At 41.5% G+C, this 23,049-nt stretch overlaps 1 protein-coding gene across 2 annotated transcripts in view; it reads left to right on the forward strand.

Annotated features, from left to right (window-relative positions):
• Positions 1–3: 3 nt before the first annotated feature.
• The window catches only part of pacsin3 (protein kinase C and casein kinase substrate in neurons 3), a 43,059-nt gene continuing 20,013 nt past the window's right edge, over positions 4–23,049 (forward strand). Inside the window, exons 1-3 of one of the 2 annotated variants that reach the window (XM_033623327.2) lie at positions 4–371; positions 6,340–6,405; positions 22,213–22,313. In XM_033623327.2, the coding sequence (XP_033479218.1) occupies positions 22,260–22,313 (54 nt within the window). In that variant the 5' untranslated portion in view covers positions 4–371; positions 6,340–6,405; positions 22,213–22,259. The remainder of the gene's footprint in view (positions 372–6,339; positions 6,406–22,212; positions 22,314–23,049) is intronic. The other variant, XM_033623335.2, reaches the window with a different exon arrangement.

Below are 23,049 nucleotides of genomic sequence, written 5' to 3' on the forward strand. Positions count from 1 at the left end.
CACGGAGACGCCAGTAGGCATCGGAGGGGGGAAGACACTCAATTATCTACCAGCCGAAGCTGCTCCTCAGTCCGCTCCGGAGCACAAACACTTTTTATCTCCATACTTCACCGAGGAACTTTACTTTATTACACCGAGCAGAAACACCGAGGCGACGGGTATCTGGAGGTGAATGTGTCGCAGCTTCTCACGGTATAAATGGCTGAGAGGGACCGACGTGTGACTGCGGAGTAAACTTGCAACATGTCGCAGTCGGTGCTGGAGGCTTGAAGAGGACTAACCGCCGTGTTTTAACGAGGACACTCGTCAGGAGAGGCGGTCAGAGCGGGGAGGAGAGTGGCTGCTGCTCGGAGGTGGGAGCCAAACAACAGGTAGGAGACCTCACCTGTGTGCAGCAGCACATGTTGACACCCTTTGGTCACATAATCCTGTGTAACGTCTATATTTATATATTACTGTGGACGTAACGTCGGTACTTTACCCACTGTACCGTGTTTTAAACACCGAGGATCAATAACTGTCATATTCTGATAGTTGGTAACTAAGCTAGCGTTAGCTTGTGGCTAAAAGTACTTTGAGTGGTGGAAAGTAACTGAGTATTTTTACTTAAAAGTACTGTACTTGAGTACAGTTTTTAGGTACTTATTGCCCACTTTACTTGAGTATTTAAATTTCCCGCCAACTTACTTTATACTTTAACTTACTTTATATTACTACTCCATTACTGCTAATGATGTAGCTTAATGTTTTAGATTAAAACTGTAATGATCCCCAAAGGGAAAAACAAACACTACTCAGCAGATAAAAGTATGTAATGTGATTTAAATGATCTCCTGACCAGCTTCAAGTACTGTACTTAAGTACAGTTTTGAAATACTTGTAGCCTACTTTACTTGAGTATTTAAAACGTCCTCTAACTAACTTAATATTTCTACACCATTACAGACTAATGATGTAGCTTAATGTTTTAGATCAATACTTTATTGATCTCCTGGGGAAAATCAAACACTACTCAGCAGATAAAAGTATATCATGTGATTTAAATGATCTCCTTACCAGCTTCAACATTAAAGTGATGTACACATTAATGCATCAATAGTTTTATTCCAATAATATAATATACATTATTGTGAAATAATGTATTCTGCAAAATAAGTACTTTTACTTTCGGTATTTTAAGTATATTTTGATGCTGATACAAAGTAAACATTTTAATGTAGGACTTTTACTTGTAACAGAGTATTTCTACACTGATGTGCCGATGTATAACAGCATATTTGGTTGATAACTGATACCAATAAAGATAAATTCGCTTTTTTCCCTATCTGATTTTAGTGATCATCAAGTCTCTTCTGTAGTGGAGTTAACATCATATTATACACGGGTGTGGCGGCATGGTGGTTCAATGGTTAGCATTGTTGCCTCATAGCAAGAGTGTTCCTGGTTCGAACCTGGGGTGCAGACCTGGAGTTTGCATGTTCTGCCCATGTCAGCGTGGGTTTTCTCCAGGTACTCCAGCTTCCTCCCACAGTCCAAAGACATGCAGGTTAATTGGTGACTCTAAATTGGCCATTGTGATATGTGTCAGCCCTGTGATAGTCTGGTGACCTGTCCAGGGTGTACCCTGTCTCTTGCCCAGTGTCAGCTGGGATAGGCTCCAGCACATCCGGGACCCCTAACATTATAAATGGTTACGGAAAATGAATGAAGGAATGAATATGCATGCATGCTCGTGATGGCCCAGCAGCATAAAATACAGTACTTTCCAATGTATGCATGTATTCATTCAATCATTGTGCAAAATAAGAAAAAACATGCTGGCCGATACTGATGACGTGCCGATATTATTGCGCATCCCTACTGAAGCTCAAAGTACTTCCTCTACCTCTGGTGCTTTGCCAGATTCTTGTCAGCTCATTTGAATTTGGCATGTTGATTACACTTCTTCCGTTTTTATGTAATAGTATAACATTTGCTTCAAAAGTAGCCCTCATTGATTTGTATTTATTCATTCATTCATTTGGATTTAGAGTCACCAGTTAACCTGCATGTCTTTGGACTGTGGGAGGAAGCCAGAGTACCCGGAGAAAACCCACTCGAGGAGAACATGCAAATTCGAACCCCTACCCTGGATCCGCGCCAGCAACCCTCTTACTGCGAGGTGACAGTGCTAACCCATCTATTTATCTGATATGTTAAAGTCATACTATTATCAAAATGCGACACCGATGTGACACAGATACAGGAAATGACTTTAAAATGAGCAATCTAAGTTAATTAATGGTCTTTGATTATGATGTTAGCTTTAGGTGTGGCTGCTAGCTTAGCATAGGTCGCTGCTCAAGTCTGTACAGAGTAGACTGCCATTAACTTTCTGTTATCCAAATACATAAATAATAGAAACATCAATATTCAAATTTTGTGCATAGAAGGAATAAAAAAGTATACAGAATGTAAAGTTTTTAAAGTATTTTTTGTTAAGTTGAGGGCAGAAAAACTACAAAACAAACTGGCTGAGGCACAGCCCCTGCATATCGTTGTTATTTGGCTGAATATAGTCATTTAAATTGTCGGTTTGTCACAGGGTACCGTTGAGCTTACAGTCAAGCTGTTTGTTTTTTTGCATCATTGCAAATAAACACAATTAATGCAAAGGTTATTAAAATGCGTGGGAATGAGTTGGGAGATAATTATTTGTGGGTGTGACACTTCGAGTAACCTTTCTCTATCACACATGGTCATGTTAATCAATTTATATTAGATATAAAAACACATATGTGTGGCTTGCGGTCTGTTGGCTGGTAGAAATCACATGGGGGAGTTTTGGGAGTCCTTGGCAAGCAGCAGTATTATAGTAGAGTCCATGGAGGGGCGGGGCAGGCAGGCTGAAACTTTCCCCCAGCTTCAGGCTTCAGATCCTGCCAAGCAAGTGGAATTTCATGCAAACATGAAATATGTCAACGCAGAATGTGAACTCCCACCCAGTCTGACAGCTGTCCTCTGGTTGGCTAAGGTATCTGCTTATGCTTTTAACTTTAATTTAACCTTGAGAAAGTGACACCAGACGTCAAAAACTGAAGAGTGTCAATAAAACTGGCTTTTGCTTTTGTCAGATCAACTGTCTCAAAGATATTCAGCATACTATAATGTAAAGGAAAAGCACCAAATCCTCACATTTAAGAACCTGTAACCATTATTTGGCATTTTTGCTTGAAAAACAATTTAAAAGATTTAACAAAGTAGTTGCAGATTTTGTTAATCAACCAATTGTTCCAGCTCTATTTTTAATAAACCTGCAGTCAGGATCTTTTTGTTAAAGCTGTATTTAGTCAGAGAATGTGAATCCTTTTGTGTTGCATTTTAAACAGCGAGGCTTCATGCACTCACAGTGGAGTCAAATGTGAACAGCAGGCGAAGCAGGTTCTGGGTTAATCTTTGCAACGTGCAACAGATTGTACCAAGCCAGCCCCAGCCAGCATCCCAAGGTTTTCAAGCTGCAGCGCTTTTTGCAGAGCTAGGGAAGCTGGTGTGGAGGCGTGTTCCGGGCCAACATGGCCTCAGTGATGTGGTCCTGGTTAAAAATGAGCTGGGAGAACAGCTGTGTGTGTGGGAACAAGGCTGAGTTGTCCTTTTTTCTTTCAGTCTGCAGTACTCCGCCTCTCTGTTTGTGATCTGCTTTCGGTTTGCCTTCTGTCCTCACCTCTTCCAGGGAGCTGTCACATGGTTTGTTGTCAGAGCCTCGGGCTGTCAAACGTTACAAGAATGAGATCATCACATGAGTGGGAGTGTGAAATGTTGAATTAGCCTAATTGCTTAAAAGATCTGATTCAAAACTTAAAGTTCAAATGTCGCTGCATGTTTTACAACAATACAGATACCTTCAATAACGTGATACTCAAGAAGACAAAAAAATTAAAGTTAGCAGAATTACGTTATGAAACATGATTCCTTATTTTCAGCAGGTTGATGCAGCAATATAATGAATCACCATCATTCACAAAACTGCATTACTGCTGTGAACGAGGCATTAACATGAAGGATGTTGCTCTGCTTTTGGTTTTCTTTGAACAGGCCTGTCTTCGTGCCACGCTCACTGTTTCTCTAATATCTAACCTCGTGTCATGAAGCAGCTTGTATGTGGTTTGGCATTATTTGATGTTCATTACTAACCAATTGAATTTATTGTTTGTGTTCAAAGTGAAAAGGGTTGGGCTCTCGGCTCTTGGCACTGGTGCGTGAAACATTCAAAAGTGAAACTCTGGTGTCAAATTTGAGCAGTTATCCAATCATCACAATGGGTCAGACTCAGATGAGCAGTCTTGGTTTACCAGGAGGTTGAGGCACTGTTCAGCTCTCACTTGGGTTTTAAGTTAAAGGGAAACGTCAGTATTTTTCAACCTGGACTCTGTTTTCCCACGTTTTTGTGTCTAAGTGACTAATGGAGACAACAATTTTTTGAAATTGGTCCAGTATTGAGAGAGACCGCTGTGGCCACATCGAAAAAAGGCTGCAGCGTAATCTCTACAGGCAACTGTGCACTGTCAATTTACGTCCATTAAAGGTCCTTGTTTTTGCCATTGACAGGCTCAGATTGTTAGAAGCGTCTCAAACATTACAGAAAAGACCCTGCTGAGAACCTCTTCCCTCTTACTGGTCTGTTTTTTCATTGTGACCAAGTCTCGCTAAAGAGAAGTATCATTCTGAAATCTCACAAGAGATGACTTGTTGCAGGAAAAACAACAGTGGAAACATTATTGAGAGCTGGAGAAAGGAATGCTGGGAAGAGTTTGCTTTTGATTTCACAACGAGGCGAGGTGACATGCAACTACATGAAATACGCTGTTCTGCAACGTTATAAAAATCTGCTGGTTCACACCAATGCAACTAGATGAGATGGTGTATCATCTCTATGCAACAACTCTCTGTACTTCCGTTCTGATTTACAGCTTTTCAGGCTTTTTCTGTGGCTGAATATAATTTGTAGCCTCTTAAAATATGAATGAGGATAGTGATAGTAAGATACTGGCCACAGTTGCATTTGTAGTAGTGATGAAACAGCAACAAGAACATCAGATGGACTGTATTCATAATAAATACGCCACAATAATATAAGTAAGCAGCGCCAATGAGTTAGTCAATGAGAATGTGTGTGCGTGGGGGAGCATAAGCACATACAGCGAGCAGCAGCAGCTACCCACCATCCGACACCGCCACACTATGAGGACAACAACAGTGCTCAGAGTGCTCAGTAGGTACGGAGCACCTGCCGCAGCAAGCTGACACACCGTCTGTGGTCATTTGGACTTGACCATCGAACTTCACTACAAGCTGACTGGCTGTATAAACAGGTGACATGCCTTACGTTCTAAAACCAGCCACCAGTGATTTGACCAGCTGAGTTGTAGGTGACACCATCAGCCAGCTTGAGTCGAGCTCAGACTGGCCAGTTCACTCAGTTGCAACTTTTCTCTGCAACGTTCTAAAACGGTTTTGTTTTGTCGCAGATCTTTGGTCTGGACTTGGCTTAGTGTTATCGGAAAAAAATTTAGTGTCATGGTTGAATATTTAGCTGATTTTGACAGTTTGGAAAAATCCGCAAGATTTCAGAAGAAGACTTTTCCTTTAGGAAGACTTGGACACAAAACAGACTGGCTTAGTGAAGGGTAAAGAAAATCTTTTATTTCTGAGTCTGTCAGTGGCAAAAACAAGCACTTCTAATAGACGCACACTGACGGTGCACAATTGCCCATTGGGATTAAATTGCAGCCTGTTTGCAGGACCAGTTTCAAAAATAGTGGTCTACATGAGTAAGTTTAGCTTCCAGTGGAATTTTGAATCCTTTAAGTATAACTTGAATGTCTAAAAAAGGCCTTTTGTTATTGTAGTTTAAATCTAAATGATATGATGTTTCACTTTATGTGATCAAAAGTACTTTAAAGTGATTTGTAGTTAATCAGCTCATGGAAAAATCACTGGTGTGGTCTCTTTTAAAGCCTGACACTCCCTTCCCAACTCATTGCCCAGGCAGGTAATTTTAGAGGTGTGAGCTAACTGCTCTGACCTCCTCTTATAGGGGGCCGCTGGTCCTCTGGCTGTTTCATTATTCGTCCACTACAGGCTCCATGTGTGGCATTTCACCACGACACCCAGAATGTGCCACCTTCCACCCAACACCGAGCCATATAACGGGCAGCTCATCCAGCCCCATCAAAACACTGCTGGGATCTAACTGCATGCTGCTCTGCTGTCTAACAAACTTCTCTGTGTGTTTTCCCTTTGCTGTTGCATCTGCTCCCAACGGACCTTCCTCTCTCCGTCTGTCCCTTTTTTGTCTCTCAGGCCCGTGGAGACAAAGACTGTCTTCTGTTTGGACATCTGTCCGTCTCTGTTTTCGTCTCTGATAAGGTAAGTTCTGCTGTCACTCTGGGCCTGCCTGCCTGCGTTGTTTTGAGCCTGTGCAATATGTGGTTTGTGTGCTGTTGCTGTTTGTAATCATGCTAACTATGCTCCTAACACCAGTGCTGGAAAATAACTAAGCACATTTACCACTTCATATGAGTATTTTGATTTTATCCTATGTTATACTTCTACTGCACTGTATTTTAGAGTTTAAATATTTAGATATTTTTCTCAGTCATCACTGAATGTTGACACCGAAAGTTTCCTGAGTAATGATGCCTATTTAACATCATCACAACCTGCTTGAAGGTGGTCGGGTACACCTTAATCCGACTCCAGAAATATGGTCCATCATGTACATTTTTAAATTGGTAATGGAAACTCAAATCAACATTGACTCCGCAAGGCCATCATAAATCTGAAAGTAACTGGTAGCTAAAGCTGTTAATTAAATGTAGTGGAGTAAAAAGTACAATACTGGCCCATGACATTTAGTGGAGTAGAAGTGTAAAGTAGCAGAAAATGGAAACACCCAAGCACCATAAGTACAAGTACCTTTGAATTTTCACTTAAGTACAGTACTTGAGTAAAAGTACTCCACATTTCATCACTGGTTTACGGTGACACCCACACAGCTGTTTAAGCCTGTGACTTTCTACAGCTACTTTTAGTCTTTTCAGTATTTTGATTTGCTGAGTAAGTCGATGGTATCTTTGCCTCACAGATGATATCTCTTGAGTTTATACTTTGAAATGTGATTGAGCCTGACCAGATACCTATCAGATCAGCCAATGAAGTAAGAGGATTTTCTAGCTTTTCACATGACTTCCCACTTGACACAAAATGTCTGAACATTGTGAAAAACAGTTTAAAATCATTGTTAAAGATATAAAATAATGCACTACTAAAATCAGAGGCAAAAGCAGTGAAACCTTGGGGAGTTTTGTGCTGTGAGAGAAGTTCATGTCTGAGTGACTAAGAGTCAGTCACCTGTTGTCCTTTAAATGACATCTTTCCCAAGCCACAAACATTATCACATGCTGTTGTCTTTAATGTTGTTTGATTGGACTAATTTCAATCGAGTTGTACCGTGACAAATCAAAATGTCGTGTGGTTCTTTTGTGACCTTCATATTTCTAAATTAACTTCAATTTAGTGAAAGGAATAATTAGAAATGTGGGAAATATTTTTGCTTTCTTGCTGCGTTCCATTTACATCAGAAGTCAGAGGTCAGACCTGGGAATGGTGTCATACCTGAGTTGACCACATTCCACAACAACAAGTCAGAAAACCAAGATTTTTTTTTTTGCAATACCAGTCCTAGCCCGGCTGGCCATTGTTAGCAATACCAGTTGATAAGAAGGTGTTTCGCTGCATTTTGTGCTAGGGCTGCCACGATTAGTCGACTAATCGATGACTAATCGACTATTAAAATAATCGGTGACTATTTTAGTAGTCGACTAATTGGTTTGAGTCATTTTTCATAGAAAAGTACTATAAAAGTACCCCAAAATTCTCTTCTAACAGCTTCTTACGTTCAGATATTGGCAGCTTTACACACTCTCCCGTGACAGTGAACTAAAACCCTTTGGCGTGAATATGAAAGAAGACATTAGATGACGGGGTTTGGGCAAGACAGGCCGACATTTTTCAACATTTTAACACATTTTTCGATGAAATGATTAGTCGACTAATCGAAGAAATAATCGACAGATTAGTCGACAATGAAAATAATCGTTAGTGGCAGCCCTATTTTGTGCATGAAAACACCAAAGCAACGTGCACGTACAGAAGTTGGACGAGATTGTGTGTATGACTGTTTTAATGAGACATAAATAAGACAAAAGTGCTAAGAAGCAGCAAGTTAATACAGCTGGATCTTACCCTTTCTCCAAGCTTCTCTCAATACTGTCTCCTTGGTTGTGAACTCCTGGAAGTTTATAATAATAGGCCTCGGAGGGGCTTTGGGTTGGGGTTTGTTCGCCAGGGAACGATGAGAGTTTCTCAACAAACTAGTGTTGCACGGTATACCGGTACTTAAATAGTACCGTGGTACTAGAGTATTCCAAATGGTACTATACTGCATTTGGAAAATACCGGTACTTTGAAATTGATGCAATTCATTAATTTAGTTAATTTATTTTACTCATTTATGCACACAAACGCCTTTCTTGTTCCTATTGGAGCACAGATTGCACAAGTGGTGTGTATGACAACACCTGTATCAACATTCGCAGCTGGCGCACGTGAAAAAAGACAAGAGAAAGTCTGCCTCGCAAAGGGAGACAACACAAGACAACACAAACTTGGTGGAACATTTGAGTTACCAAACCACGACGTCCGTACCGAGGTACTTACTGAACCATGATTTTTTTGGTACCCCTACTATTTATTGTTCTAAAGGTTTGTATCCAAAAGGACTTTTCCTTAGGAGAAGTACCGAAGAGTATCGAAAAGTATCGAAATTCATATTGGTATTGGTACCGAAACAAAGATTTTGGTATCGTGACAACACTACAACAAACTGTAGTACCGAATTTCCTTCCTCTCCCACTGCCACTCCAAAGATGTGTATATTGTTTCTTCTGGACAGCGACTCAAGGTCCGTAAGTTTCTGCTGCAGGACTCTTTGCTGCTCCAGGCAGGTGCAGAGCACCTTGGTCGCCTCCGCCGCCCATCCCTCCACCTGTTCCACACGGGTTTCCCCTTCTCCAACTCGGTCAGTCAGACTCTGCATCTCTGTGGCAAGGTTGTCGAGTTTGCCATTGATTTCTTGTCCCAAGTTATTAATTTCTTGTGTAAGGCGTTCATTGTTCCCCTTGAGATCAGTTTTTAGCTCCTTTATCACCTTAATTACATCTTCAGGGTCAGTGCTCGTTCCGGGGCTCCTGTGACCTTCAGCGGCTTCACTACGGGTGCTAGCTATATCTGCTTTGGTGTTGCTAGCTTTCGCCGCCGAGGCACTTTTATCTTGAGGTCTCAGTATTTTTTCTTCTTTTCTTTGGCCTTTAGTGTTTCTTCTCCCACTCATTTACCCATTTCACTAATAAAATTCAAGTTTTCGAGTTATTTGGTGGGTGAACTGCAATTAACCCGGGTGCGCGGTTTCATCATGCGTCTAACTACTCCATCGGCAAACTGGAAGTTCCCTGCAGGACATTTTGTTTTTTAGTCTGGAAGCTTGTCAACATTCACGGACAGCAGTTGAGGCCACTGAGAATTCAGAGTGTTAATGGATTACTTTTTATTCCATCCTCTGGCTTTTAAAGTGTGCAAACAGAAACATACCTTTATATTGTTCTTCGATTTAGTAGTGAGTATATTTGCGTGTGGTTGCATTGCTGTATTTGACAGCAGTCTGACAATATTTACTAATGACGTTTTTGTCTGGAACATGTTGCTGTTACAGGATATGAAGCTGCTGAAGGACTTCTTTCTTCTTACATTCTCATAAGCCATTTTTACACTGCCTGCTCAAGGTGGGAAATTTGTGCTGTTATTCTGCCTTGTTGGTCTTTATATAAGGCACAATCGCAGAATGAGGGGACAGAGTTGTCTCTCCTTAAGGCTGCTGGTGGAGGTACTAACAGTGCCAAATTCACATCTGTGTGAAAGGGACAGCTGGCAGAAAAGGATGGGTCTGATGTTTTGATAAGATGTGCAATAATGTGCGCAACCCACCATAGGGAGACTTAAAAAGCAGCTAGAAACAGTTAGCAGCTAATTCGAAGAAGAGGAAACAGCAGCTGAAAATGTCCCCAAATTGGGGAGACAATGAGGTACGGGGGTTTCTTATCCTCTGAGCAGAGGACGAGCTCAGCTGCCATATAACAGGGACGGTAAGTTATTGTCATTACTGTGTACTATTGTTATTGTTTAGAGAGCGTTGCTCACATGTACTGTATGTTGTTTGTCACACTAGAGGTCGATGCTGTTGTGTTACATGTCATGCCTGCGTCATGATGCTGGCATGCTGTCTAAAATCACACACTGGGTTGGCACGATGGTGCAGTTGTTTGGTTCTGTATAAAAAAGCATAGACAACATAAAGAGGGGACTTTGTAGACGCCCTATAGCACAATCTCTGTGTGAGAAGGGTGATAGTCTTCACTCCTCACTCAGCATGTGTGTGCTAACTTGGCAGTTGTGACGACACCGGGGCCAGAGGAGCAGTGAGAATCAAGTCCTCCTGTTGGCATTTTAATTCAGCTTCAGTTACAGCCGAGCCACACACTGTGCGGTGGGTTGTAACATGGAAACGAAACAAGGCTAATAAAACAGCTTGAGGACAAGTTAATCCAAGAAGTGATTCACTGCAAAACACTACATTTACAAACTTCTGACCTACCTCTGTTGTTTTTCAAGCGGCAGATTGTCGAAACAAAGCAGGGTGGCTTTCAGAGTAACCCATAATGTGCTTTATTTTTGCCAGCAGCAATCATTTTGTGATCATTGTGAGCATGGTTATCATTTTCTTTCTTTACACAGTGAGTCTTTCATTTGGGACAGCAGCGCTCTGGCACACAGCTGTTTCCCAGGCTCTGATATACAGCCAGCTGCTGGCAGAGAAACAGCAGCTGGAGCAAAAAAGTATCTCAAAAGGCATTTCTGTTTATAGATGTTTGAAGCCTCCAGGCCCCGATGGTTACCTACTGTACATACTCTCACATACTCTGCTGGAATGCAGACATAATAGAGCAGCTTACAGACTAAAACTCATACAGGCCTCCACATGCTTCATATGTAGAAGCATATAGACACAGCCTGGCTGCAGGGAAACTGTTGGTGTACATTAATCAGATTAATGACTGCGAGTTTTTCCAGTGGAGCTTATGAGGTCTGGACCTGCCTCTCTATCCGTCACTCCCTCCTCCTCATCCCTCCCTCAGCTGGTCTCTCCCCTCCTCCTCCTCCTCTTCACTGGCCTGACCCATTTCTCTATAAACCAACAACCAGAATCTCTTTCTGTCTCCCATGACTCTCTGCTACCATCACCCACCTTTTTGGCACGCCTGTATTGGATCCAGATATCTCTGTATTGTGTATTTAAGATCTACTGTGCAGGAACTGTTGGTTACTGTGTGTAAACAAGACATTCAAACTTGGCCCCTCCTTCCTACACTGCTTATGAATACTGCAAACTACTGTACTTTTAATGGATAAGACGATACTTAAGCAAGCTGGCTAAGCCAACCACTGGCACCTACCTGCCCATCAGAAAACAGGCCAACTCATAGCTCTTCATCCTCATCCTCACCTTCAGTACCCGCCAGCAAAAGTGAAAGTAAAAGCCAACCCCGTTTTTACTCTCGTTTTGGAACAAGCTTTGTCCGCTTAACATTTCGTCTCGTTATATTTGTGTTGTTTCGGTGCTTCGTCCGCATTTTTCATAGCTTCCTCTTGGATGTGTGCTGCTGCCAGTCTTGCACTTGGTCACTACCTTTGTATAAAGTCCCAACCTCACCTGTGTGTGGGCTGGAGTAGCATTTACAGTTGAACTTACACCAGCACTGGTTGGTTCTGGTTCCTGGAATTTGGTACCCAATGATACCTTTTTTCGGTACTTTACTTTTTCTGTAACAACAAAAATTTTAGTTTTGAACAAGCTGCGGGGATGATATAGTAGTTTAAACCCAATTCTGCTCCTCTGCTTTAGTCTCATCACACATAGAGCATAGATCTTCTGTCTCTGTCTGTTTGTATGTGTGTGTGCGTATGTGTGGATATGTGTCTGCTCATCTAGCAGTGATACTGGCTATTACTAAAATAATCTAGAAAAAGAAAAGTACACCCTACGGAAAGCCAATGGAGCTCCGCAGTAGTCCTCTGGGGTTGGGAGAGCTTTGCAGCACTTCTGCCTCTTATCTAAACCCAGCATCCTCATCCAAATGAGCTCTTGGGTACCACCCCTCCTCCACTGTGATTGAATGTTTGGTTAAAAAGTGACAGTGATAAGCACCTGCAGCGTTTTACCCAAAGTTGAATATTTTTCAAGGCTCGGTGACAAGTAAAAAAAAACTGCAAGTGGCAAATGTGCATTGCTCAGCTGGCATTTATATCATGGTTTAAATACGTGGTGCTCCCAGGGGAAAAAAAGTGAGCAAAGCTGTTGTGTTGGTGGCTTGCTATTCCCTGCAGTTGGCTTGTCAATAGTGCGCAATATTGCAGTTATCAGAGCAGCCCTCCCCTGCAAGAAGCATCTCGAACACTGCAAAATGCAGAAAATAAAAAAATACATAGGGCAGAGTCTCTGCAGATAATTACATGGCGACACACTTCTAGTGGATCATTAATGATGATTGAGAGAGATTACTGTTGTATGAGTCTATACATTGCTTTTTAGAATACCTTTATTGACATGACTGACGGAGTTTGATCTCTCTGATCCTCTTTATGCTCATGGACTGTAAAAGAAGTTTAAACTAAGACATAAAAGTGAAGTAAATCACACTGTGCTTTGATTGGGAAATGACTGAATCAGCTTTTGATTTTTTTGTTTATTGTTATTTATCTGACAGTAGCATCCACCCAGCCAATGGTGTTGTACTGGGAACAGAAACAAGTGGTTTTTGATGTGGTAGTTTGGGTGACAGATCTGTAGCTATACCACTGATTTGCAACCATAAAGGCCTTTAAAAGATGTCCTAACTCCACAAAATGGTTTTAAGTTGTGTTGCAAGTAGAGCCCTAAAGCAAAAACACACAAGGCAGACCATGACGTTTTAAGAAAAACTGCACTGATAATCTTGGATTCAGCTTGGATTTACAGCAGTTGTGAATAGGTTCACACAGAAACCCAGAGTCATGACATCAAAACTTGAGTAGAATATAAACTGCTAATAGTGTACTCCCAGTAAAGCTTTTTGAGATCCCCTGACTTTTCATCTCATGCCATCATCAGGTCAAAATTCTCTTGTTGGCTGACATGGAAGCTGTGGTAGCGTTTGTGGAGTGGTTCATTTCAATGACAGATATAAGGCAGATTTGAGAATTGTTGTTTCAATAAGTAAAGTTTTGTAAGTCAGCTCATAAGGTGCTTATCGTCATTTTCATAGCACAGTCTCGCCACATTTTTTGGCCAAGACAGATGATTTTGTCTGCATTTAATCCCACTATTAAAACTCTGATTGGCTGAGTTGTTGTTTCCAACCAGGCCCTGCAAAATATTGGAGATATGAGGAACAATCAGAGGTCTTGAACCAGGCTAAATGTCAGACAAAAGATTGGGCAGTCTTTAAAAATACAGACCTACAAGCTAAAGTGACTGGTGAGACAGCCCCGCCTCAGTACTGTACACCAGCACAAAGAGAAGTAGAGGTGTAGAATTCCCTTGTTTATGTCATTTGATAGCTGAGTCATTTATTTGGCTGCATTCGTATTTTGTACACACTTCTCCTTCATGGATGTGAGCTCGACAAACCAGCTCCATGTGTCCTTTTAATCTGTTTCTGTGATACAGAAACCACATCAGAAGATGCTTGTGTGTTGTTGTGCTATCAAACCTCCTCCTCCTCTTCCTCACTGCCCCGCTGTGTCTCTTCAGCTCGTAAACTTCCGTCTCTATTTCACATTACTTTTCCACACAGAGGTGGCGAGCAACACTTGGCTCATCCCTCACGGAGTTTGTGTTCTCCTGCACGTCCCTCGTCACAAGGTCTACTCTCTTATTCCTCTCGTCTTTCAGTGTTCCTTCCAACACTTTCACCCTCTTTCAACGGTCCTCCTGTTCTCTGTCGCTCAGGCCTGACAGTCTGCTGCCCAGCTTTGGATTGAGGACCAACCTGTAGTTTTTGGACGCTTTTAGATGATTAAGGGACTAAATGGAAATGAAACCAGGGGCTGTATTGACGCAAACATTCCTGAGACAAAAGCAGAACTGATGATGAAGTTTTAAGTGATTCCTGAGGTCATAGAAGCCCCGTCATAATTTGTAACAGAAATACAGGGCAAATAAAACAGCTTGTGGGCCCCAGTCACCATTTTAAGTGACAGTTCTTCTCTATAATTCAAACACTACAGTGTGTATATGTCTGGAGGAGAGAGATGATTTATAACCTGGGTGCTTGAAAACCTGGAGAGCAGATGTGTAAAGGAAAAGTTTGATATTTTGGGAAATTCACCTATTCACCTTCTTGATGAGAGGTAGAGAAGTTTGAATATGCTTTCAAGTTTGTATGGCACTTATGGATCCACTGCCAACAGCCAGTTAGCTTAGCTTAGCATAAAGATTGGAAACAGGGGGAAAAGGCTAGTCTGGCTCTGTCCAAAAGGAATAATATCCACATTCCAGCTCATGGCAAGCTCACGAAATAACATCTTATATCTCATTTGGTCAATCTGTACCAAAGCAGAGGCGTACAAACGTTATGTAAGACATCATATCTTGCCAAAGCCAAGAAATAGTTTGTGACATAATCCCCCACAAAATGGCAAATTCTCTTTTTTACACTTTGTTTTTTGTACAAATTAAACAAACAAGATATGACATGTTAATTAATGAGCTTTCAAGGTACTGGTAGGTGGATTTTGTTACCTTTGGATGGAGCCAAGATGGCTGTTTCCCCATATTTCTTGTCTCTATGCTTAACCTAAGTGAGCTGGCTGCTGGCAGTAGCTTCATGCTTAGCGTACAGACACGAGCCTGGTATCAGTCTTCTTATTTAACTCTTGGCAAGAAAGTGTAAGTGTATTTCCCAGAATGTCAAACTCATCCTTAAACTGGACATCTCAATCCTCGCTACTTGCTGCCAAATCTGCATTTCGCCTCTAAAATGACAAGTCAGTGAATTATGTTTAACATTCATCAAGATGTTGCTGCGGTGTGTTTTACAGCTCAATAAAAGGGAGCAGCAGCAGTGTTACGTTACTTGGTCATTTTGTAATTTATTAAATACTCGGCAAATTATGAGTTGTGTTTTTACTGTCATAAACTAAGGGTATTTGGATGGTTTGTTAATAACTTTATTTTATTATGACTGTATATTGTGAAGTGGAAAAAAAGTGGTTCTCTTGTCTGTTCTGCAGTATTTTCAACATCTTGATAAAACTTTGGCCTCTTCTAAATGTGAGTCCTAGAAATAGGGTAGAGGATGAGAGACAGACAGTATGAATCTGAAACCTCCTTAATGACAAACCAGCAAAACTAACAGGCATATGGATTGTTTAAAAATGAAAGAATGAAAGAGTAGACACTTTTTTATTACCATCCAAGCTCATGTGTGAGTTTCTAGAAATGGCAGCCTGTCCTTAACAGATCCATCATCTTCAAATCCTCTGTCACATGATAATTGATCAACTTTAGATCATCACATTGGCTCATATGCCTCGTACAATCTCTCCTTTCCCCTCTCCACACTCTGACCATACTGCCTAGAGCTCCAGGAGGTCCTTGACCACCAGGATGGTCTGAGGCCTGGGGTGGCGTGTGTGTGTCCGTGTAGACTGTGGGTGGTTAAGCAGAGGGGATTGAACCCAAGTTCATGATCAGTGTTTGAGGAATGTAAACACACACAGAAAAGCTCACACACACACACAGAGCCATGGGAGAGATGATGGGGGTCATGGACACAAACCAAACAGCACTTTTAACTGACCGTCTGACCTTCTGCCTCCTCTTAGGGCCCATGGAGGAAATAATAACAAAATATTAGTGATTAATATCGGTATTTCCAGGGACCGAGACCACCTCCCTGTCCCTAGTTTAAGTATTCAGTACCAGCTGAGTCATGCCAGTCCAGTGAACTGTGGCGGGTACACTCAGACTGAAACTATACACGTCACAGTTTATGGGACTGTCGTGACTCAAGACAGTTGATACCCTATAACCAGCTCTTTATGTGCTTAACGAGAAATCATAATTTCATTGTCTTTGCAGTATGAACATGCGCAGTCAACGTACGCAGAAGACTACCAGAGACAAGGTGAATAGAAAAAATAATTTTATTTACACCGGTCCAAAAAAGTGCAGAATGTGGTATATTTTCCGTTTAGAGTAAATCTCAGAAGCCAGACTGGTGGGTACTGAAATGATTTGTCATGAAATCAGAAACGATTCATTTTGGTGTCATTTTTGGTCGTGCTGCGTCTGTCCCGTAGGATCTGTCTTTGAGTGCATTCTGAATCGCATACTTTTTCTTTTTACTTTTAGTACGTACTGCAGCTGCCCTTAAAAAGTACATAGTGTTGTATGCAGTATGCACACAATCGGGACATAGTACTTTCTCATAACATTACGCCCTTAATTTTGAAGCTCTTGCTTTTATATCCGTTACCTTGTCGATAAAACAAACGCCAGTCACTGGATGTAGTAGGACCGGATCGGATGTAGTAGAACATCCTGGTATTTTTGGCATACTGCATTTGACATACTATGTATTGGGACATAGTAAATATTTTTCTGGCACACTATATAGTATGAGTTTGACACTCACACAGGAACAGGGACTTCATGGTGCATTCAAGTGCACCTTGTAAACTCACTAATGTACTGGTATACTTGAATGGCCATGAAGATGCCTTTGTTGAAATATGAAGACCTACATCTGTCATTACTTTCTTGTTTTTATTGCAGCATTTTTAAGAATTAGACACTAAAATCATAACAATAACCTATTACTTTCTGCATAGACAGATTTTAAAAGTTGTATATAAAAAAAAATGTTCTCAGCAAAATCCACAATATTCTTGAACAACAGGTGCTCAGGTACCCTTTTCCAGTTGTTTTACTGCTGCATTTTTATTAATTAATCACTGAAGTCATACCCAATATGCATACACTTTGGCAAGTAGAATATGCATGTGTAAAATATTGTATTTCTTTTTTTCAGTCGATATAGGCTATTCAGTGTTTGGGATGTTAGCAGTGTACGTGTTAAAGCAGAAAGATCTGTATAGCTGTTTATTTGTCATAGTCATATCGGCATCAATTGAACAACATTATTGCACATCTTAGATTTTCCTCACATCGTGCAACCGTAGTGTACAATGTTATAACTAAATTCAGGCAGAAACTAGACCTGGTTTTAGTACCATGAGAGAGGTGGCTCGGTGCTGTTACAGTTTGTCTTGACTTGTACATCTGCATGTCTTCTGTACAGTGAGTTTTTAGCCGAGGCAGCATTGGTGTTATCATTATGAACATATTAGAAATACTAGAATAAATACTGTTAATTTTAATGGGCAGGCCCCAGCTCTTGTAATGCAGTGCTGTTGGTGTTTGAATGTCGTCGACCATCACAGTGGTTTGTTGTGAAATTGTGGCTGAGTTTTCTGGTTTGTATAAAGCAAGTTGTGGTGAACGGTAGCTCTCTGTTGACTTTTAAGCTGCTTATTTCTTTTGTCAGCGTCTGCACACCTCCACCAGGTACAGAGGTAATACAAGTGTAAGCAGCCAAACCTACTTGCTTTCAGTGAGCCGCACCCAGATACTCACACAAACACACACACACATACACACACACACACTGCTGTCCTGTAGGATATAGCAGCAGTAATTGGTGATCCATAGCGAAGTCAGTTTTCTCATTCTCACTCATGTTCCAGCATGCTGGTGGCAGATACCACCGCTGCTAGCATACTTATCATTCACCTGTGACACCCGCAGACGCACACACGACTGTCCTTCTGTTGCCTCCACCTGTGCAGTGTTCACAGTGTGGACAGAAAATTAGAGCTCAGCTGTCTGAATGGGATTAGCTGCAGTGTCTGAGAGGTGCGATGTTGTGTTGTTGTGTTGTTGAACGTCAGCATTTGGCTAATCTTCAATGCCGCTTGTCTCCTGAGAGACACAACAGACACACCTACACATACATATTAAGCCTGATCTCTTTTATTCAAGGCTCAGTCTGGCGTTAGCATGTAGCACAAGTAAGTGCAAGTCCTTCCTCTGGAGTCTGAGCTAACTGTAGAGTTTACTTAGACTCACTCCCACATTGTTCCCTGCAGAGCTCACCAAGGCTACTGTTGTACCCAGCATCTAATTTAGCGCCAGCCTGCTCCCAGTGCACATCTACAGCCACTGCTGTTATTTTGGGAGTCATTTACAGTTAGAGAACATTATCAATTACAGAGAGGAGGAAAAATAACCAGGAACTTCTCACTGTCTTGTCAAGTCGAGCCTTGTTGCTGTAGAACAAAGTGCTTTAGAGTGATTAAACTGTCAAATTAGCTCACAACATAGGTTTAGTCTACTGTGTCATGACACTCCTCTGATAACTCCTCTGGAAGAGTCCACCATAAAAACTTGAGGGCTTACTGTAGTGTACACTTTTGGTGTCAGGAGAGGTTGTAATTTATAGATACAAATGTTTTGTCTCCTAAATGTACAATATGTAATTTTAGGTTGCTGGAGGTCTCTTTCAAAACAACAACAAAATATAGATGCTGAAAACTACAGATCACAGTGTAGCAGATTTTGACTTCTAGATACAAATAAACATTTGTTTTTCTCTCTTAAACGTACAGTATGTGATTCTCTGTCACTAAGATAACAGTCGAAACAATAACAAAACACAGAGTGGTGTTGTCATAAGAGTCAGTTTCTCCCAGTTAGGATTCCTTCAGTGTTCATCGTTCAGGAGGCGAGTTATCTGCAGAGGTTTCTTCCTCTCCAAAACAAACAGGCCAGGTGATTAAAACCTGTGAAAACACTGAATAAATCAGTTTCACATTTCAAATCAGTGTTTCTCTTCGGGTTGTTTTGGAGGGGCTGCTAGTCCAGCTCTTTGCGAATATGTGCTCACCCTTTTTTCTCTGATAACTTAAGATCCAGACGTTCAGGAGTAGGAATATCTCCAGAGGTCTCCTCCTCTCCAAAACAAACCATCCCGGTGATTAAAACTGGTTAAAAACACTGAATAAAGCAGTTTCACTGTAAAAATGTGTGTTTCTCAGACGCTGTTTGGCATGATGGGCTGATGCTAAGCTGCCACTAACATTTGCTTAGCTTGTTTGTCTGATAATTTGAGACCTAGATGTCTGATGATTGGAATCCTTCATCCAGTTAAAACATGTTGGAAAAAACAATCAAGATCTGTATCTCAAAAATATTTCTTAAAGCTGGATAAAAAGTCAATTCATAACAGCATCTGGAGGACAAACATAACCCTGACACATGCGCAGTGGGGATATGATGCCACTGAAAAGCGCTGACAACCAAATGACACAGACAGCATCTGATAGAGATTTCTCTGGGTGTTGTTGGAAACGTTCTGGATAGTGTTAGTACTGAACAAAATAGCAGTGTTCTAGTGCTGTAGATCTGTTTTTCTTTAAGTGGGACCATGTTTTGTTTATCTCATGCACAAAGATGTACAGCCCCCCTGCCTGCCACCCAGCACACAACACACCCATTCCCAATGCCAGTCCTTGCAGGTGGTAGGCCCACAGGGTGGCGGCTCCATGTTATTCACTCAGGCTGAACCTGACCGGGCAACGTGGTCCAAGGCCCGGCCACCAGACGCTCGCTGGCAAGCTCCCCACTCCCAGGTCTGGGTCCAGTGGGGGGCTCTAGTGTCCCCATACCAGGCGAGGTAGACTGTGTCTGAATGTGCCATTTAAGATATCTGGAGGGAGCTCTGAGTAAAGTCACAGCACCTTAAAGGGCAGGTTAAGGTGGTACGGGCATCAGATCAGGATGCCTGGTTTCGCACGTTTCCACTTATCTACAGGTGGTGGTAGTAAGTTAATATATGCAGGTATGTACCAACGTAGGCAGGGAAGAAGAAGAAGACAGGTAGCAAGTAAACATGAATGTAAACAATGCAGGGCATAATATACTTTACATATCAGCATTGCTAATCTTGTAGGAGGAAGAAAATGCATTTAATACATTTGTTAGACCTCAGAGATACACCCGAAGAGTTCTGGTGAACTGTACTGGTGGTGAACACCGAATGTTAACATAGCTTTTGTTTGTCTTCAAGAAACTCTGCAGGGCACCTTTAAGTTACAGCACAGGTGTGTGTCTTGTCCCTCGTTCTGGCAGTTTGAGTCTTGGTTTTGTTGAAGATGAAGAGGCAGAGACATTACACAGTTAAAATAATTTGTAGCTGTGAGTTATTATCAGACGGTTCAATACAAATGTTTGTGGGTCTTCTCTCTGATGAAAGAGATCCATTGTGGATGGACAAACTGGCTGACACAGATTCCTGTCTTGGTAACAGAGCGGATGTGTGTGTGTGTGTGTGTGTGTGTGTGTGTGTGTGTGTGTGTGTGTGTGTGTGTGTGTGTGTGTGTGTGTGTGTGTGACGGGGCGTCAGTGTTTGTAGGACACACACAGTCTGGTTGTGTGTGTAGGAGAAATTGGGCAGCGACGTGGAGCAAACAGCCCTGTGTGCAGCGAGTGGTGAAGAGTCTTTAGCTTTCTGTGTCGACTGACGTGGAGCTGCAGTTTGACGGAGGCTGAAACTGTAGAGCTGCGTACAGTGAAGCAGTGAGACTGGAAGGTCACGGGTTTGATGCCCGAAACAGAGGACAAGTTTTTTTAGTTGACCCCTCTACATAAACAATGCATGTTTTTATATTTTCTTTTCATTTATTTCACATGAACTATGTTTAGATTTAGTTTTTTTTTCTTTTTCAAAGTTGTTTTTAAGATTTTATTAGTTATACAATACAGTACAGCACACTGAAATGTAGTTGCAGACCCCTCCACACTACACACGAAAATGTATGAAAAGGTATTCAACTATCTAAATAAAACTAGATTAGAAACAGAGACAATGTTTACATGCACAGAATAGTCAGGTTTTTTTTTTTGGCATTTTGCCTTTAATGGACAGGACAGGTAAGCGTGAAAGGGGGCGAGAGAGAAGGGGGGATGACATGCAGCAAAGGGCCACAGGCTGGATTCGAACCCGGGCCGCTGCGGCAACAGCCTTGTACATGGGGCGCCTGCTCTACCACTAAGCCACCGACGCCCCAGAATAGTCAGGTTTTTACTGTTATTCAGAAAAGACAACATCCCTATTAAACTACTTACATGGTTAATGAAAATGAATATTCCACTATTATTTGCGTTTACATGCAGCTGTGCATACTCCGATTAATGTGCCCAAACATATTTTTCACGACAAAATATGGAGCAGTGGAACAGCTGGAGCTGCTCGTCATTTTCCTTCTTTGCATCAAAATGCATTTTTTCAAAGTTTCCACTAAGTGGTGGACTTGTTGGACTGTGCAAACACAGCCTCCCTCTTTCGGTCCTTTCTCCTTTATGAAAAAGTCAGCATTATGACATCTCTGCATATCCAAAAACGTGTTTATCAAAGTCTTTCATAATGTTTAAAAGTAGATGTTTTTCATCCTCTGACAACAGATGTTGGCTTTTCTTTTGAGCATTCATCTCCAGCCCAGCCTTGCTGCTAAATTTGAAACAAGGCCTAATTCAGAATATCCAAACAGAATATACTTTTTACATTACACATATCAAATTCAGTATATTATATTGGAATATTAGTGTGAATACAAACAACGGCAATGAAATAAAAGTAATTATATAGAAGAAGCACTAAAGAAAAAAGTTAAACTGTATAAAGTAAAGTGTAAATAAAAAAAACTTTTTATAGTAAAATAACTAGAATTCTAGCTATTTGAATCCAAATTTCTAAAGCACTTAAAGGACGACCTCCTTGTTTTAAAAATTTAATTTCAAAGTCTTGATCTCAACAAAAATGCATAGATGTTGGTGTACTTCCATCTGGGTCAAGATAAATCTGAATTACTACAAAAAATCACCATCAGTAACAGCTCTGATTATCACTTCAAATCAGCTTCATGTATTAAATGGTATTCTTTGTCTCTCTTTCTCTGCAGTATTTTCTGAAGCCGCCATCATTCTGTGCTGTAAGACCGACCCCAAAATGTCTTCCAATGGGGACCTCAGCGACCTGGGAAGCTCAGACAGCTTCTGGGAGGTACAGTAGGAACAAACACACACACACACACACACACACACACATTTCCAACATTAAGAGAAACCTCAAGGACTGGTCTGGACTGGACTGGTAATATTAGCTCACACATTAATGGCTACATTTATAGAGCTGTTTTATCCAAAGTGCTTTACATCTTACCTCTCAGTCACACACTCACACCAGTGGCAGCGAACTAACCATGGTGCTAACATGCTGGGAGCAATTTGGGGTTTAGTAACTTGCCCAAGGACACTTGGACATGTGGGCAGGAGGAGCTGGGGAAAATGAACCACCAACCCTGTGATTAGTGGACGTCCCGCTCTATGTACTGAGCCACAGCACCTCAAAATCAGTTACTCACTTAACAGACAGGAGACATTATGATCTCTGTGCTTATTAAACCAGATCAGATACAGCATTAGTCAATAAAATCCTAAATATTTCTGCTCATGAGACAGAAAACCTGGAGAATCCATGTGTTGCGTACTTGATGATTGTGTACTATGGGAGCAGCTGAGAGGAGCAGCCGGAGGTGGTGTTTAGATAGAGACACAGACACATAATGAGTCCCTGCTGACTGACTGCCGGCTTCACAGCCCTCCATCTGGAAAAACTACATACCTTCAACCTTCCACTCACTCTCTGCTCTGTCCTCCTCCTTTCACTCTTCTCATTTAGTCTCTATTTTAGTCTTGTGTACATCATCACTGGTCTTCTAAACATCCTGCCGTGTAAA

The sequence above is a fragment of the Epinephelus lanceolatus genome, chromosome 2 (assembly GCF_041903045.1).
Source record: "Epinephelus lanceolatus isolate andai-2023 chromosome 2, ASM4190304v1, whole genome shotgun sequence".
NCBI classification, from domain to species: Eukaryota; Metazoa; Chordata; class Actinopteri; order Perciformes; family Serranidae; genus Epinephelus; species Epinephelus lanceolatus.